General features: G+C 30.6%; 1 protein-coding gene across 2 annotated transcripts in view; it reads left to right on the forward strand.

The window, feature by feature from the left end:
• Vha100-2 (V-type ATPase subunit a family protein Vha100-2) overlaps positions 1–15,935 on the forward strand; it is a 48,307-nt gene extending 32,372 nt beyond the window's left edge. For both annotated transcript variants that reach the window (XM_031979085.2, XM_031979004.2), the window contains exons 2-14: positions 3,815–3,952; positions 4,354–4,533; positions 5,060–5,188; positions 5,302–5,384; positions 7,422–7,548; positions 8,084–8,260; positions 8,771–8,983; positions 9,148–9,361; positions 10,116–10,539; positions 11,140–11,267; positions 11,936–12,168; positions 13,195–13,589; positions 14,666–15,935. In XM_031979085.2, the coding sequence (XP_031834945.1) occupies positions 3,836–3,952; positions 4,354–4,533; positions 5,060–5,188; positions 5,302–5,384; positions 7,422–7,548; positions 8,084–8,260; positions 8,771–8,983; positions 9,148–9,361; positions 10,116–10,539; positions 11,140–11,267; positions 11,936–12,168; positions 13,195–13,589; positions 14,666–14,762 (2,517 nt within the window). In that variant the 5' untranslated portion in view covers positions 3,815–3,835 and the 3' untranslated portion in view covers positions 14,763–15,935. The remainder of the gene's footprint in view (positions 1–3,814; positions 3,953–4,353; positions 4,534–5,059; positions 5,189–5,301; positions 5,385–7,421; positions 7,549–8,083; positions 8,261–8,770; positions 8,984–9,147; positions 9,362–10,115; positions 10,540–11,139; positions 11,268–11,935; positions 12,169–13,194; positions 13,590–14,665) is intronic.
• The last annotated feature ends 1,531 nt before the right edge of the window (positions 15,936–17,466 follow it).

Genomic DNA, 17,466 nt, shown 5'->3' on the forward strand with positions numbered 1-17,466 from the left:
GTTTAATAATCTGACCATATCAGTTTGCCGAGCTACTTTTATCAAGGAAAGAAAAATGGAGCAGACAATATAACTGGAAGCTACTTATTTGATACATTCTGAGTTTTGTGATAAATGCCAGATAAAATTGTATTAAGGTAAATTTCATTGGTTATTGTTAATTATCAAAATATTCCCCTTTCGAAAGGAAATGAATAGTTTATAGCAAATCAAACAATATAATTAATATGGATCATACATTGTATGCATTATATGATGAAAGTTTCATAAAATCATTATGGACAAAGAAATTTACAGACAAGTTAAAAAAGTGGTATTTTTTAATTCATAAGAGTCAAGATCGTCGTGATATGAAATTTTCCGTGGAAGACATAAATCTAATTATCAAACAGTTCATCTATTAGCATGCTATTTGAATATTTATCTTTCCGCAATATTAAATACATGCTTCGAATGCAATTCGAATTGGAGTAGTTCTTAATGGGAAACATTGAAGAATTGACATAATGAATAAAATTCTCGCAGTATTTAATGTTATTAACTCATTTAAACATTAATCAAAATATTGCTATACCTTCCGGAGATAAATCATCAAAACGCATGGTAAGAGTCTCGTCTAGTTTTTAATGTATGAAATTATTATTATTTCGATTTATTAGAAAATAAATTAAAAGCATGGAATAACATTTTTTCAATCAAAGTTTTGATTTCGAGAATTTAGGTCATTATATTCGAACCTGATTTGTTAAAGAAACGTCTGAATTATTTAACATGAATTTTCATGCACTGATTTTCTAGTAAAACGATATTTCGAGTGAACAAAATTTTGTTCTACGCTTTCCATTCATTTTTTCATGAAGAAATATGAACAATATCGTTGTGGTTGTAAAAAAAAGTATAGTCATTAAAAATAGATCTTCACATATTGTTTAACCCTGTTCCCCATAACTTTCTCCCTATCTCTGAACAAACTCAGAAGATAACTTATTTTCAAGTGTGTCACTGACACTGCACTCCTTTTAGTATACTCTAACTGTGATGATATCATGCCGTGTTGCGTTTTGCCTGTGGTATCTCTTCAGGCTGTTTAAAGGACAACAAACGGAGTATAGCAAAGAACAACTGTTGAGAACATTGTAAAAGTTTATGACACTCTCGAGAATATGAGCTTGAATACTTCTTTCAACCTGAACTGGAAGAAAACAATATATCCTATAATTATTACACAGTGTGAAGCAAAAAGTTCCAAGAAAATATAAAATAAAGGAAAGACTTCTTAAAATTCGTTGCAGGTTTTGCGTAGCTTTGTATTTTGAAATATTCTAAACATACAACATTCACAAAATCAATAAATTGAATATTTAAAAGGGTGGCAAATACTCTAAGTAGATTGACTCTTTACAGTCTCAACATGTTAATCCTTATAAAATATTTTGTTTTGTTGCATTTGGTTATTTCTGTACCAATGAATTATATCAGCGTCCAATGAATTATATCAGAATTTGATACTGGAAAAAATATGAATAAATCATGAATAGTATATTATATTTATGTATTATTGGTAGTTAACTTAAATATAATTTTAAGTAAAAGACATTATTATCCGTTCATAATGATATTTTAGTATCAGCGCCATTATAAACTTTACAAATCGCTATTCGGTAAGACAGCAGTCTAATTTATGATTGTATTTTAATTTTTAAGAGTTGTTAAAATCCTTTTTAATTAATTTTAAATAATTTCCCAATTATTACGAAGTGAGAGATAGCGTAAAATGTTTATATTTATTATTCATTGAACATTGAAAATAAATTTTCTACGACATTCATAAAAAGAAGTATTTTACCTTAATAAAAAAGAAATGGTATACCATTAAAATGTCACGTTTTTAAAACTACAAAATTTTATAGATTCGGCAATTTGTAAGATTATGCTTGTGCTACAAACTTAAACACCTACCAATAAACAGTAGATCATAGTTTTATCAATGATTATTAGAGTACGTGCTTGTAGAATACATCGGAATGTCTCACGTGCCTCTAAACGATACATGATACATGTCTTGTTATCGAGGAACGATGAGATCACGTTTTTCTTGTCACAAGTACGTGATCTCTTGAAAACCAATTGCGTGCACACATTTTGCGATTCTACACTATTGGGTTCTAGGATCGAATAGGTGTAATTTTCAATAAAAAGATGATTTGTATGGTCTATAGACTATGGATTTTTATGTATTCATTGGAAATGATAATATGTGTGCATCCATAAAAAAATATGAGAAAAATATGAGAAAGGTAACGAATATATAAAATACCCAAAGTGTAGTGTCTTTTATGATATTCGTTTGAATAGAAATTTATATTTCTAATCATATGTAAATAAATTTGAATTTGACTGTATTTAAATAACTATTTATTTTATGATTTTCTGCTGTTTAAAATCACAAAATCTACATTATTATTGGTTTTATGATATGGAAAGATATTGAATCATCCCATAAATAATTTGGTTTTTTTATATGCACTTATTTTTCCAAAATTTATTTAGCAAAAAATATTTTGGATTTGAAAATGTTTGGTTTATTTTACTTTTGCAAAATAAATAAGTGTAACAGAACCATATTATTTATGAGATGATCTAAATATTATATTTTCATTGTAAAAGTTAATTTCCCCTTAAGATTAAATACTCATAAGCTTATGATTGTATTATCTTTCAAATTACGTGAACTAAATAATATTGATATTTAATAAATTCTGTGCAAAGTCTTCTTCCCGAGTTTGATTCAATTTATATAGTAAGGGGTTAAAGTTTTTCTTATTGTGTAATCTTTAGCTTTGTTGTTTTCTTTTGGCAATGAATCGGTTGGGCACGCGTGGAACAATTTTATCACTTTATCTACATATTCGATAAGTAACCCTGATTAGTGCTATGTACAAGCTTTGATTGCGAATTTTGTATTGAGTTCAAATTCTTCAATTCTTAATCCCAAGAAATGTGATTAAAATTCAAAGTAAATGATCATTATATACATTGCCATTCACAACGGATTTGGGTCATGTTCACACAATCATACGTAACCTTAGTATACAAACAGATAAAAATAGTTAATTCGTATACTTCGTTTCCTGTGTCATACATGAAATTTCAAAACTGAAGTGTCCATTATAATTACGTTAGTACTAAATGTTTGCAGGAATTAATATTTTTATCTTGTATCGATGTCTTTTAAATCACTGCCAATTATTGATTATTATAAATCAGCGAATCATCTACAGATAATGCCGGAAATGAATTTCTTATAAGTTTCATTTAAGTAATAATACTTTAAAGAAGGATATACCTTCTTATGCTATATAAGAAACATACAGTTTGATAAATGTAATGACCACTGTGAATGACCGTATAAATATGTTCTTCAACTAATTAAGTGTAGTGTTTCACCATTACCTACGCATTATTTGTTTTTATGTGTACACGTGTTCATTTGATTCAATCGGTCGTTTTGAAATTTAACGATTAAACGATAGTAATACACATTATTTAATTAGTAATAGAAGTGACAAAGAATAGACATTATTCAATTAGTAATTAAAGTAATTAAAGTTATAGATACTAGACATGATCTAATTATTAATAGAAGTAATAGATAGCAGACATTATTTAATAATAGACTGTTAATTATTTAACAGTTCAAGGGCTGTATCATAAATAAAAATTTTTCTTCTATTCTTATGGTGGCGCAAGCTATAAAAATACGGAAAATGCGATATAGGCGTGATGAATAACTTGTTGTTTGTTTTCGTTACAGGATAAAACATAAATCTGCAAGATGGGTGCGATGTTCAGAAGCGAAGCGATGGCTCTCTGCCAGCTGTTCATTCAGCCAGAGGCAGCCTACCTTTCCGTCTCCGAACTTGGAGAAACCGGTACGGTGCAATTTCGTGATGTAAGTTCTGTTAGATGTAATTTTTAACTACTTCCTTTTATCAGTAACAGTAATAAATATATCAATATATCGATACACAAGTATATAAATAACAATAATAAATTATCAACGATACTACAAGTATATTGAAAGAATATATATTATTACAAATACAAAAATATATTGAAAGTGTAATATCGCAATGAAAAGAAATGTAAATATTAAAGAAAGAAAGGAGAAATTAGAGAAATCTTTTTAGTCATTATTATTCGCTGTGATTGATTTATTCAAGCCTTGAAATGTCACAGAACTTTCTAGTTAAGAAAATTAAACAACAACGTACGACGTATATATAATGACTTTATGGTATGATTGATATTGGTTTATTTATAATTTCTATTTTGTTATCGATGTCTTCGTAGCTCAACGGCGATGTCAATTATTTTCAACGAAAGTTCGTCAATGAAGTCCGCCGGTGCGACGAAATGGAGCGGAAGCTTCGGTACATCGAATCAGAAGTTAGGAAAGATGGTGTACCTATTGTGGACAATCTGACTGAATTACCACGAGCACCGAACCCACGGGCCATCATAGATCTCGAGGTAAATTATTATTTTCTCTTAACAGTCACATTCAGTAACGAAGCTACTTAATCAAACGTAATAAAAAACAAAGTTTCTTTAAAGCGACGTATTCAAGATTATAACATTACCTTGAAAAACGTATAAAAGTAACTTTAAAATTGTTAGTCGTTATAGTAATCACATAAATATATTTTTATAATTTTTATATAACAATTATAGAAATGTGTTTATTCACTGACGAACGTGTGCAAAATATCTCCAATTTTTCTTCCTGTAATAAAAGTCTATAGTTTAATCAAGAATTTGCACAACATAAGACATGTTTAATGAAGATCGTAATGTAGAATTTTCCAAACTGGTAAACTAGCAGACACAAATAAAGATTTCCTTTCCTTCAGATATTTCTCTGGACTTTTTCCAATATAATTCAGAATATAACAAAATGACGTCTAATGCCAAGAAATAACCCAGCATTTTTCATGTCACAACTTGATATATACGATAAAAATGGAACAGTAAACGCCATTATTAATTATTATTGCAGGCGAATCTCGAGAAGACGGGGAACAACATATTAGAGCTGAGCCAAAATGCGGTGAACCTGAAGAGTAACTATCTCGAGTTGACGGAATTACGGCACGTGCTCGAGAAGACCCAAGTGTTTTTCACGGAGGTAGCTAAAGTAGTTCAGCAGCTTTTGCTCATAGCATCGTCCTCCTTCGTGTAATCGATGTTACCGTTCTGACGGAGAATCAAGATTCGTCTCATCTTCTTCTATATCAACAGGAAGAGGCCAATGACTCGATCACCAGGACGCTAACTAACGAGGAAGCACAGAATCAGAGCATTACCAGCCATGGACGTCTTGAGTATGTTGATCTCTTTATCAAAAAACACAAGATATCAAAGAAAGAGTTGTCTAGTAAGAAAAACTTAAATGTAAACTACTTAATTCCATTGATACTTAATTTTAGTGTTGAAGTTTTTCTTAAAATTATAAGTCAATTAAACTGTATAAATTATAGCAAACTCTATAAAACTCTATAAAACTATATAAAACTATATAAAACTATATAAAACTATATAAAACTATATAAAACTATATAAAACTATATAAAACTATATAAAACTATATAAAACTATATAAAACTATATAAAACTATGTAAAACTATGTAAAACTATGTAAAACTATATAAAACTATATAAAACTATATAAAACTCTATAAAACTATATAAAACTATAGAAAACCATAGAAAACTGTACAAAGCTTTTAACTCAATGAACATGAAAAAGGTATAAAACTTTCAATTCTATTGCTCGGTAGTATTACTTTCACATTTATCGAGTTTTTAATCGACTCACAGTACAAAGTACGAGTTAATAAATCAATTGATGTAATAATTTCTCAGAAATAGTATTGTGCCTTTTTAACAATTGCAATTACACAAAATTCGAGGTGGATTATTTTGATCCATTTAATAGTCCTACGGTTATAATATACAGTGGCAATCGAAAGAAAGTTTAAAACTTCAATTTTCATCGTTGTTAGATGTTAAATCTTAAATCTCCATTTTATAAAATCGCTTAATAACACTGTGGAACAAATTTTGACCTATGTTAGGTTTTGCAATAACCACTATGTGATTCTTGTGAGTTCCTTACCGTAAATACGAATCCGAAAACCAAATTGCTGGGTCAGGTCCAGTTTTCGAAAAAACTGGGGTTTTGTAAAAGCGTTCGAATTTTTCAGAAAACCAAGTGTTACGTGAAAAATAAAAATGATAGGCAGTTAAAATTTGTCGTAGAAAATAGAGGAGACTTCCCGAATATGTAGCTATAAAAATTTTGAATTTTGTGTATCATTAAATGTTTGTAAACGATGATCAAGGTTTAAAAAAGGGTAGATGCGCGTACTTTGTATGCACTTCTGTTACATTTCTATGAAAAGTGGGTTGGCCAGCACGAATTTGCTATGCACCATTGGATTCTGCAGACATTTCTGAAGAGGAACCCCCCCGCGGGAAGTGTGAGAACGGTTTTTCTTTCGGACAGGTTAAGAAAATGCTTTTGATCGGATTTTAATCTTTAAGAACTTAAAAATGAAGCTGAAACCATAATTTTTATTCATGAATTTCGTCTTGCACTGTTCTGAAAAATCATCTCTTAAATTTTCTCTCACTTGTTGCTGAACACGTTGTATGGTTTATTCCTGCCAGGATCCAAACTACAAGACAAGACATACACCTAGTGTTACTGATCGTAGTGAGTAATGTTAACTAAAACTGTATGAAATTCTTATTCATTTGGATTTTTGGAAATTTTTAAATTCAACTAATAATGTTTTTGAGCAATGTGTCTTCTCCAAATCTATTTTCTGTCTGCTTTTTTCAGTTCTTGTTGGTCTTCATCGTTTCATACTTGGTCACCTAGATAATGTTATTAAAAGTCTGTGAGCAGAAGTTGACAATTTACTGTTGGATTAATAAACTAAAATATTCTGCAATTTTAATGAAATTCACAATTGCAGGCTATTCTGAATATAATTTTTCCGAATTTATTACACACATTGTTAATACTAATATTTCTTATAATTAATAATAATCATAAAAATAATAATATTGATAAACAGTGCTTGAAAGGCAATTAATAATTATATCGAGGTTTTTTACTCTCTCATTTTTGCGACATTAATAAATGAACGAATGCGTACATGCATATATAAATATATGTATGCACTTTCCTCGTGAAAGAAATTGAGAATAATGTACATAATTTTAAACAGAAACAGTGAATAATTACTACGTAAACAGGGTGCTCCTTATGAATCTAGATTTCACTTTACAAAATTCAAAGTTCGAGAAATTAAAATGTTCTGATTTGATTTCAGTGGAATTTTTCTTTCAGATTCGTCGCTGGTGTAATAAACCGAGAACGAGTGCCAGCTTTCGAGAGAATGTTGTGGCGAATATCCCGTGGAAATGTATTCCTGCGTCAAGCTGAACTCGACAAGCCACTGGAAGACCCAGCTACCGTTAGTGCATACCTATTTCTTCTTTTGTATCTGAAAAATTCTTTCTATTTATTAAAACATGTGTTACACCATTAAAAGTATCAAGTGATGCGATGTTAATACAAATAAAATGCATCGTAGATAATCTTATAATACTAAATTCTACACAAGGAAATTTAAGTACTATTAAAAACCAAATTTCAATTAATGAACAACGAAATGTACCTGTACGAATTTGACACATTTTTTAACACTTTGTACTCTTCTAATATAAGCTCAAGCTCTCAACTGAAGTATCCAAACCGAAACAAAATAATCGATAAAAATAATTATATAATCATTTGAGTAATCATTGCAATTGTTAGTTGAGTGATTCATACAAATGAAGATATAAATTCGAGAGTTGTGAAACTTTAATACTTTGGTTTCAGCTGAGCTTACAATGCCTAAATTCGTTAAAAAATCGTGTTAGATCGAATAACCGATTTTCCGGTTATCTGATCATTAAAAATGTTAATCAAAGCGTGTGATTTGCACGATTAATGAAATGTTTTAGGGGAATAAGATGTATAAAACAGCCTTCGTTGCCTTTTTCCAAGGAGAACAGTTGAAAAGTCGCATCAAAAAGGTCTGCAGTGGTTTTCATGCTTCCCTGTACCCATGCCCACATAGTCATGCAGAACGCCTTGACATAGTTAAAGGCGTTCGCACCAGATTAGAAGATTTGAACATGGTGAGGCTGTTATGCATGCAAAGATTCTTATTATACTTTTGAGTACAATAAAACTAGTAATAGAATCAACTTAGGAATTATAATAATATAAAATTCTAATAAAAAAATTGTCTATAATAAAAAACTCTATTAATTGTTAACTAATAAGTATATTTTCTCCTGCAGAAACAACATGAAAAATTTCATTAGAATATTATTGCAAAAAATACGTTAGTGAAAATAATAAAGTACTTTATCAGAAAATAAAGATGGATTATTTTAGTGTACAAAAATTAATTAACTCTGAAGTAATTTAGATTCTATTAATAAGTGAATTCTCAATAGAAATTTTTGTTTCATTAATCGGAGATTAAGTTCAATTAAGATTGAATTATTTGAATTCGCTTAAAACCTGAACTATTTGATTAGACCGTAGAAGCTGGTTGTTTCAGGTTACATATAACATTTATCAATTAGGTTACTCCACGTAACGTGCAATAAATTTTTACATGTTTGTTCCCAATCTCTTAGGTTCTAAACGAAACACAAGATCATCGTCAACGTGTTTTGCATAGTGTAGCGAAAGAGTTGCCGAACTGGACCATTATGGTGAAAAAGATGAAGGCCATATACCACACGATGAATCTTTTTAATATGGACGTCTCAAAAAAGTGTCTCATAGGCGAATGTTGGGTACCAGTATCTGATCTTAGTATTGTTCGCAACTGCCTCACAGAAGGATCGGTTAGTTTTCAAATAAACTTATTAAGAATATTTTGTGATTCTTACATAATTTACGAAACCTACGAAATTCGTTAATAACTTACGAAAAGTTTTAATACGTTTCATTAACTAACTATTTAACGACTTCAATGAATTCCAATTTGCTAATATTTTATCTTCATTAGCGTCTCTGTGGTAGTTCGATACCGTCTTTCCTCAATGTTATCTACACTGACGAGAACCCACCGACGTTTAACAGGACGAACGTGTTCACCAAAGGTTTTCAAACCCTAATTGACGCATATGGAGTAGCGACATATCGCGAAGCCAATCCAGCACTTTATACGATTATCACTTTTCCATTCTTGTTTAGCATCATGTTTGGAGACGCTGGCCATGGTAAGGAAATTTAGATACAACATAATGATACTTACAAATGTCCTCGTTGTTAAAATTTTCAAAACACTTCATTAGCATTTTAGAGAATTTTGAGAACACGTAGCTTAATAATAATTGACATTCAATTAAACTATTAAGTACTGAATGTATATAAATGTTACTTAACTATACCTTATAGTATTAGGCTAATACATAAAGTAATAGAGATCTTCAAATATATGATAAATGTAAATTAGAAAGGTCTATCAACTCTTTGCAGTTCAAGAATTTTTCATTAAAAATACGCAATATCATTTGACGAGATATAGACGACATTCCTTGAAATTGACTTAAGAAGAAATCACATATAAATTGAGGAACAACAATATTTGATTTCAATATCTCACATGCTAATACATTATGCAAAGCGTAATACTGAATATTAAACTTGATCATTTTGACCTATCAAATCGTATGACGACTGAGAGGCGCTTTTGGAGTGCAAAGGGTTAAAAAATAATGACCGATTTTGTTGAAAATTTTTTTATATTTTCTAATCGTTCTTATTACATTCGTTCTTATTAATTTTTTAAGTATTATTTTTATTTAAAGGATGTATTTAATTTCGATTTATTTTGGCAACAATTCCGGATACGTGTATTATGTAGATATACCAAAATATTAAAGTAAATGACAAAGTTGAAACGTTAAAAAAACAAGAATATCGAACAATAGAGTGAATTATAATTATTTTAACGATACATTTTTGATACAGGTTTAATCATGACCTTGTTTGCCTTATTTTTGATCACGAAGGAGAAGAAATTTATGGCGCAGAAGTCTTCGTCTGAAATTTGGAACATATTCTTTGCCGGTCGATATATTATACTTTTGATGGGTATATTTTCTATTTATACCGGCATCATCTACAATGATGTGTTCTCAAAGTCAATTAACCTGTTCGGATCTAGTTGGCACATAACGTACGATCTGGATACCATACAAAACAATGGTTTCCTTGAGTTGGACCCAGCTACCGAAGCTTATGCACAAACGCCATATCCCTTGGGTATGGATCCAGTTTGGGTATTATCTCAGAACAAGATTATATTCTTAAACTCGTACAAAATGAAACTGTCGATCATCTTCGGCGTCGTGCACATGATCTTCGGCGTGTGCATGAGTGTCGTCAACATTATGTAAGTTTTACCATTAAAGCTGTGATATCTTGTAATACTAAAACTACCGAGCAGTTAGATTGGCTTTTTGAAATTCCCGAATAGGGACTCCAAGAAGGTATCTGTTGAGATTTCAATTGGTTTTCAATTCAGTTTGCGTATTGCTAAATCAATTTCTTTAATAATTTCCCAAAGAAACATATGTTATCTTCTTCATAATTGTAAAAAGAAGAATTGAGGAATGGGCCATTTTGACCCGACTGGTAGTTTTAGTGTTAACATGATCATCTCAATGCTTGATGCAGGCACTTGAATACAACTGCTTAGCAGCTATCAGTATCTATCTTAAGTTCAACTAGACGTAACAGTAATTTACATTTATTTCAAGTATTATGCAAAGTTTGAGAATAAGTATTGATACAGTCTCTGTTTGTCATGAATATTATGTTTAATAAATTTAAAATTATTCATTTAAATATCAGACACAATTGTATAATTCTATAGGTCCAATTTAGATTTGATTTAGATTTAGCTTACAGAAAGTTACATTTGCTTTGCCTGAAATTTGTGCTGATGAATATTTGAGGAATATTGCTGCTAACAATATTTACATCTTTCCAGGTATTTCAAGAGATATTCAAGCTTTTTCCTTGAATTTTTGCCACAATTGATCTTCCTTATCATGCTGTTTTTCTACCTGGTAGTTTTAATGTTTGTGAAATGGGTTTTGTACGACGCCACTTCGAAAGGTAAATATTTTATGTATAATTTTAATTAAACAACTTACAACTTAAGTAATATTTAAAATAACATAAATATTACCTTAACTATATTTCAACATGTATCATTTTTTATAAACGCGATTCGTCGATATGATATTGTTTATGCTATGTCAATAAATTTATATTCTATACTACTTATTTATGAGGACTTTAAAGTCTACGAAGGTATAAAGTTTTATGATTTAACTGTGATTTAAATTTTTAGCAATTTTATTTGTCTTGAATGTCTACAATTTATTCTAATAATCTTCCATTTATTTCTACCCACAACAGAAATAAATAAGTAGCTAAGATTGCATCTATTATTTTCTATAATTGCATAGCTAAAAAATATCTCAAAACTATAATGAAATAGTTTACATTTTTTATGCAGTAAGACCTCGTTTAACGTTACCTCAATTAAAAATGTCTATTAAGTTAATATATAAATAAAATGGAAGTTAAAGTAAAACTTCTTTAATCTTATTCAAAGATAACTTCATTTAATGCTTTGTACTTTAGGAACATATCCTGAGCGTTAATCGAGGTATTGCCGTACTTTAATGTAAATTACCACTTTACCTTTCATTTGAATTCAGAAAATTACGTTTATTTCAACACGTAAATTATATTATTTCGCACTTTAATTCTTACAGACTTAACATATACTCCAACTTGTGCTCCATCAGTTTTGATCACATTTATTAACATGATATTACAAAGTGAGGCCGTTATGCCACCGGGATGTTCACAGTATATGTTTCCTGGTCAAAAAATTGTTCAATACGTTTGCGTTGGTGTCGCTATATTATGTGTGCCCTTGATGCTCTTCGGAAAACCTGTTTATTATTTAATAAAAAAGAGGAACAAAGCAGCAGGGAAAGTTCAAGTAAGCACATACACACTAAAAATAATGTCCAACGCAAATTTTAATCTGCATTATGTATATATTCTGACTCAGTTTCGCAGAGTTTCTCGTTCTTAACTAGTTAACTGTGTTTGGCGAGTATACACGTTATCTTAAATCTTGAAATGATACTAATTTTTTCAACGATGAATTAGTTATTTTTTCAGATAAACATGTAATTCTTCTTTGTTTTGCTTTGGTTTTTCATTAAATTATACCCTAAGTGCTTTCGTCCTGCGTTTGACGAGTACATGCTTCATTTTTTAATTTCATTGCGCGTAAAATGAGAAATTTTTCGAATTAATTTCCACAATTAACAGGTTGATATGAATATAAAAATTCAATTCTTATATTTAAAACTTATTTGCGTGTCAACTATGCGATTTCTACAAACTTCTTTCGCGCAGATTGACTCTATGAATTATACAAAGTAAAATTGCATAGAACTTTTGTTACATTGTAATCATCTAAAGCCGTTTGAACAAATTGGAAACCGATTGAAATACTTGTCACGCAGTATTTTGTCAGATATTTTTCCATTTATTTTGAAAACTGAAATAAGATGATACAAATATATATTGACATGGAACTCAAATATACAAGATAACGATATGAATATATTATTGTTTTGATCAATTGTTTATTTTTTCAGATAAACATGTAATTCTTCTTCGGTTTGCTTTAACTTTTCGTTAGAATATATTATTTGTGCATTTAGCCTGCGTTTGACGAGTATACATATCATTGTTTGATTTAATTGCGAGCATTATTAGAAATTTTTGAAATTATATTCGTCAGTTAACAGCTTAATTGTTCAAAAACAAAATGTAAGCAAATTATAGTTATACAAACGTTATCATTCTTATGAATCTTATTATACAAGGACATGAATTGTACTGCAATGTTTCTACTGCCAATTTCTAGAAATTGATCCTTTCCAACGAATAAAGTTAATATTATTACAAATTTATATTTTCATGGTGTTCTATTGAATTGTTTTTGTTTTAGAGTAATGGAGCATCTCAAGACATCGAATTGCAGTCGTCCACTCCGCAAACGGTAGCTTCGACTAGTGAACCAGCCACAGGCGGCCATGAGCACGAAGAAGATTCGTTCGGTGAACTTATGATCCATCAATCCATCCACACCATAGAATACGTTCTCTCGACGATATCGCACACTGCCTCTTATTTGCGTTTGTGGGCCTTGTCGCTGGCCCATGGACAATTGTCGGACGTATTGTGGAATATGGTATTAAGCAGAGGTCTTGGCGCTGAGGAAAACCAGTATATATTCAGCATAATTTTATTTTTCACTTTCGCCGCTTGGGCATTCTTTACTCTTACCATTTTGGTCATGATGGAAGGGCTGTCTGCTTTCCTGCACACCCTTCGACTTCATTGGTAAGTACAAATTAGCTCTGTAACCTCTTGCCCCGTAACAACGTGTCGGACTCGCGGCGAAGATTTTTAACATGATTTAATAAACATAAATAAGGTAAAAGCACCAAGAGTTGACCAGTTAACACAAATTTTCTGCGTGAATAATAGTAAACGCTTGCTCCCTTATTAAATAGAGAGACTCTATGCGTGAAAATGCTGTTTGAACTTCTTACATTATGTAACAAAGCGAACCCTTTTGAAACATTTATACTGTCCAAATTTTATGGGCATATTTGAAAATTCAATACTTGTTCCAGAAGTTCACCATACTTTAAAACAAGAAAGCTAGTGACTGACCACGTATTAGTTAGTAGTTGACCACTTACAGTAAAACCAAAAACATTAAAGGTGATTACTTTGATATCGTTTATTTGCAACGATTATGACAAATTATAAGTAAAGGGACAAATACAAATGAAAACAAATTAATTCGATGTTGGAAATTCGCTGTATACAACCAACGTCAATGAAATAAATTGTTAGTTTTTATGATAACCAATTTCATTCAAGCAAAGGTGTTTCAGAGTTGAATCGATAGATACTGTAGCATATCTACCGCGTCCTTATCGAAAGATTATTACTTTTAAAAACCTTTTTTATGTTTTCTTAAAAGATGGTTAACTACTGGTACCAAGTCAATTACTAATGCCCTTACCTCATTACTCGATTCATTCGAATTCAAAATATTATTCTTTTCTAATCAATTATTATACTTAAGAGCAAACGTTTTGCTTTTTCTTCAGTATAGACTTCGGTATGTAATTTAATTTTTGTATAGAAAGAGTTTTACGAAATTTAAAAACTTGTTGTCTCCAAAGTGTTAAAGATAAATTAAATTTATATAACTTTTTACCATCTTTCAGAATGTTTATTTGAACTATTTATTCACATATCATAATATAAATACCATATTGAACATAAAAACGATAAGATTTTCTGGTAAAACCGATATTTTTTAATTATTTCAAATTATAATATCAATAATAAAATTGAAATTTTATAACATACAGTTAAAAATGGTTAATTATTTTTTTCAGGGTGGAATTTATGAGCAAGTTTTATGATGGACAGGGTTATCCTTTCCAGCCATTTTCTTTCAAGAGTATTTTAGAGGCCGAAGAAGCCGAAGAATAACCAACTTCTCATCAACAGCGATAATTTTAATTAGACACGTCAGTTGTATCGTGTGTGGATACTTTTTTCGTTTTATAATCAATTGAACCATATAAAAGACGACAAAACACACAAGAATTTTCTCTGCAAAGTATTTTCTACGAAATTTAATAATTAACCGATGTAAATTTGTATAAAATATTGTTCCTTCGTAAAATCATGAGACAACATTAATAACTGTACGTCTTATATTCGTCGCCAATGTTTTGTAAAACATGTAAATTATATAATCAAATTGAAAAACTATTTTTTTCAGTAAGAATATTTGAAAATAATTATTAAAATAAAAATTTGTTTTACTTGAGGGAAACCGATTAAAAAAAAGAAATGATAAACGTTTATTTCTGCACCTTTCAGCTGCAGAAATGAAGTTTACGTATGATTTGTTTGCTTATACATATTTACTTTATTTTCTTTCTTTACTTATCAGATTTGTATTATTCGTCGTGTATCAACCTTATGCTTTATTTTTTGGCAATATTATCATTGTTAATTTAACATTTCTTCTATCACTGTTTTCACTTTCTTCCGATGAGTGCGTTGATGTTGTCAATTGCTTTTCTTTGTTTCACTTTTAATATTTTTTCGTTTCTTCACTTTTGTGTTTGAACCTTTCTATTCTTGTCTGAGATTTATGAATATATTAGTCTTATTCTTTTCTTTCACATTTTTCTTGTAATTTTGCATTTCTGTCAGTTTCTCCCTTTTCCCTTGTTAATTCTTTTTTTTCTTTACTTTCTTTTTCTTCTTTATGTTCTATTTGACCCTTTATACATGTTTAGTTTCTTTCAAATATGTTTCTGAAAGCTTCAGTTACCTTTCCAACTTCTCATATCTTACAAACTTAAAAATCTCTTTTTGTTTTTCAATCATTCTGATTGAGTCTTTTTTTACAAAAATAATAGTTTACTTTATTAGTCATCTATTTCATACGATTTTATTGACAATTTTCTTTAAAAACAAAACTGAATTTTAAATATTGTTCTGATAAAGACTTTCTAATTCTAAAGAAACAATATTGTAATAAATTAATTGTACGCACAAGCTTTTTCTGTTAAAATAAATGTGTATTACAATTGTAGTACTGTATAAATTGTATACATAAATACATTCTTACTGATAGCGAAGCACATACACGACGTATTTCAACGAAGAATTGTATCATTTATACCTTCTCGTTAAAGTAAAATTAGGAAATATACAATCTGACAAGGATAGAATGTAACAAGTAACATTATTAGAGTACAAATTGTTCAGAGTAATCAACAAAAAGTCAATTTCATTCCTTAAATAATAACAAAATGACGTCGTTAGATGTGTATACAGTACAGATCAATTATATTACGATAATGTTAAAAAAGAGTGATGCAAATATATGCAATAATATTTTAACAAAATTGTTGTATTACATTAAATCAATTACCTTAACCCTCCTACGTCTAATACATAATTATAAGATTATGAATAATTCGTGAAGTTGTGGGCGAGGTAAAAAATAATGCGCTGACAGTACTCACATCGACTATTCTTTATAATTTGATGGTCAAAAACATTAGAGTTAAAGATGCTCCATTCTGATGTATTTTGAAAATCATCTTCTATTTTTATAGAATAAATGGTAGTTATAGCCGATTCCCATTGATTATATTTAATAACCATTTCGATGAAAAAATAGAGAGAGTGCCTAACACCATCCCTTGAATTAAAGAATTCCTGAAGCAATTAAATAACTCGAAATAATAAATTCCCTATAAAAATTTTTGATGCACTTGATCTTTTAATTTGAATATCTTTGAGTAATTCCCTGCGCAATGGAAGAATAGGGAGAGGTGTAGAGTAGCGTTGAGAGATACCGAACAATGATTAGAAGTGTCGAACAGTAGAGAACAGTGACGAGCAGTAGCTAACAGTAGCGATCAAAGCCGAACAGTGGCGAACTATGATGAATAGGGGAGCAGTGACAAGCAGTGCCAAGCAGTGGCAAACGATAACGAGTAAAAGGGGAAGTAGCGGCGAGCAGAACCGAATAGCAGCGAACGCAAACAAGTAATGGGATAGCGAGCCGCGGGTGCAGAAAGAAACAGGTGTAATGATCAGTTTGCTGTAAGACTCCACGCGTGCTACAGTTTTTTCATTTTATAAGGTTTCCTTTTCCTCCTTCTTGTTCTCGAACAATCTTGAGTAGACTTTTTCATGAATGGTCAAGGTTTCTTGAGCAACACAGCTCTTTCCTCTCCCTGGTGTCCAATCACTTCTAAGTCAAATGGCTTCCCCCGACATTCCTGGCAATTCTGGCCGACGGAATCCAAGTTTTCCACTTTGGCAACCTGGTTTGTATAGTCTAAAGTCAATTTCGACCAAAAGTATTCCGAACTTCCCATCGGTCAGCCGGATGTAGCCTTGGAACCTATGAGACCTCGTCCTGGAGTCCCTTCACTGCTAAGTCAAATGGCTACCCCCGACCTACCTGGCAATTCTGCCCGACGGAATCCAAGTTTTGCACTTTGGAAACCTGGATTGTATAGTCTAAAGTCAATTTCGACCAAAAGTATCCCGACCTTCCCATCGGTCAGCCGGATGTAGCCTTTGTCCCTATGAGACCTCGTCCTGGAGTCCCATCACTGCTAAGTCAAATGGCTACCCCCGACCTTCCTGGCAATTCTGG

This window comes from Nomia melanderi, chromosome 1 (assembly GCF_051020985.1).
Source record: "Nomia melanderi isolate GNS246 chromosome 1, iyNomMela1, whole genome shotgun sequence".
Taxonomy (NCBI): Eukaryota; Metazoa; Arthropoda; class Insecta; order Hymenoptera; family Halictidae; genus Nomia; species Nomia melanderi.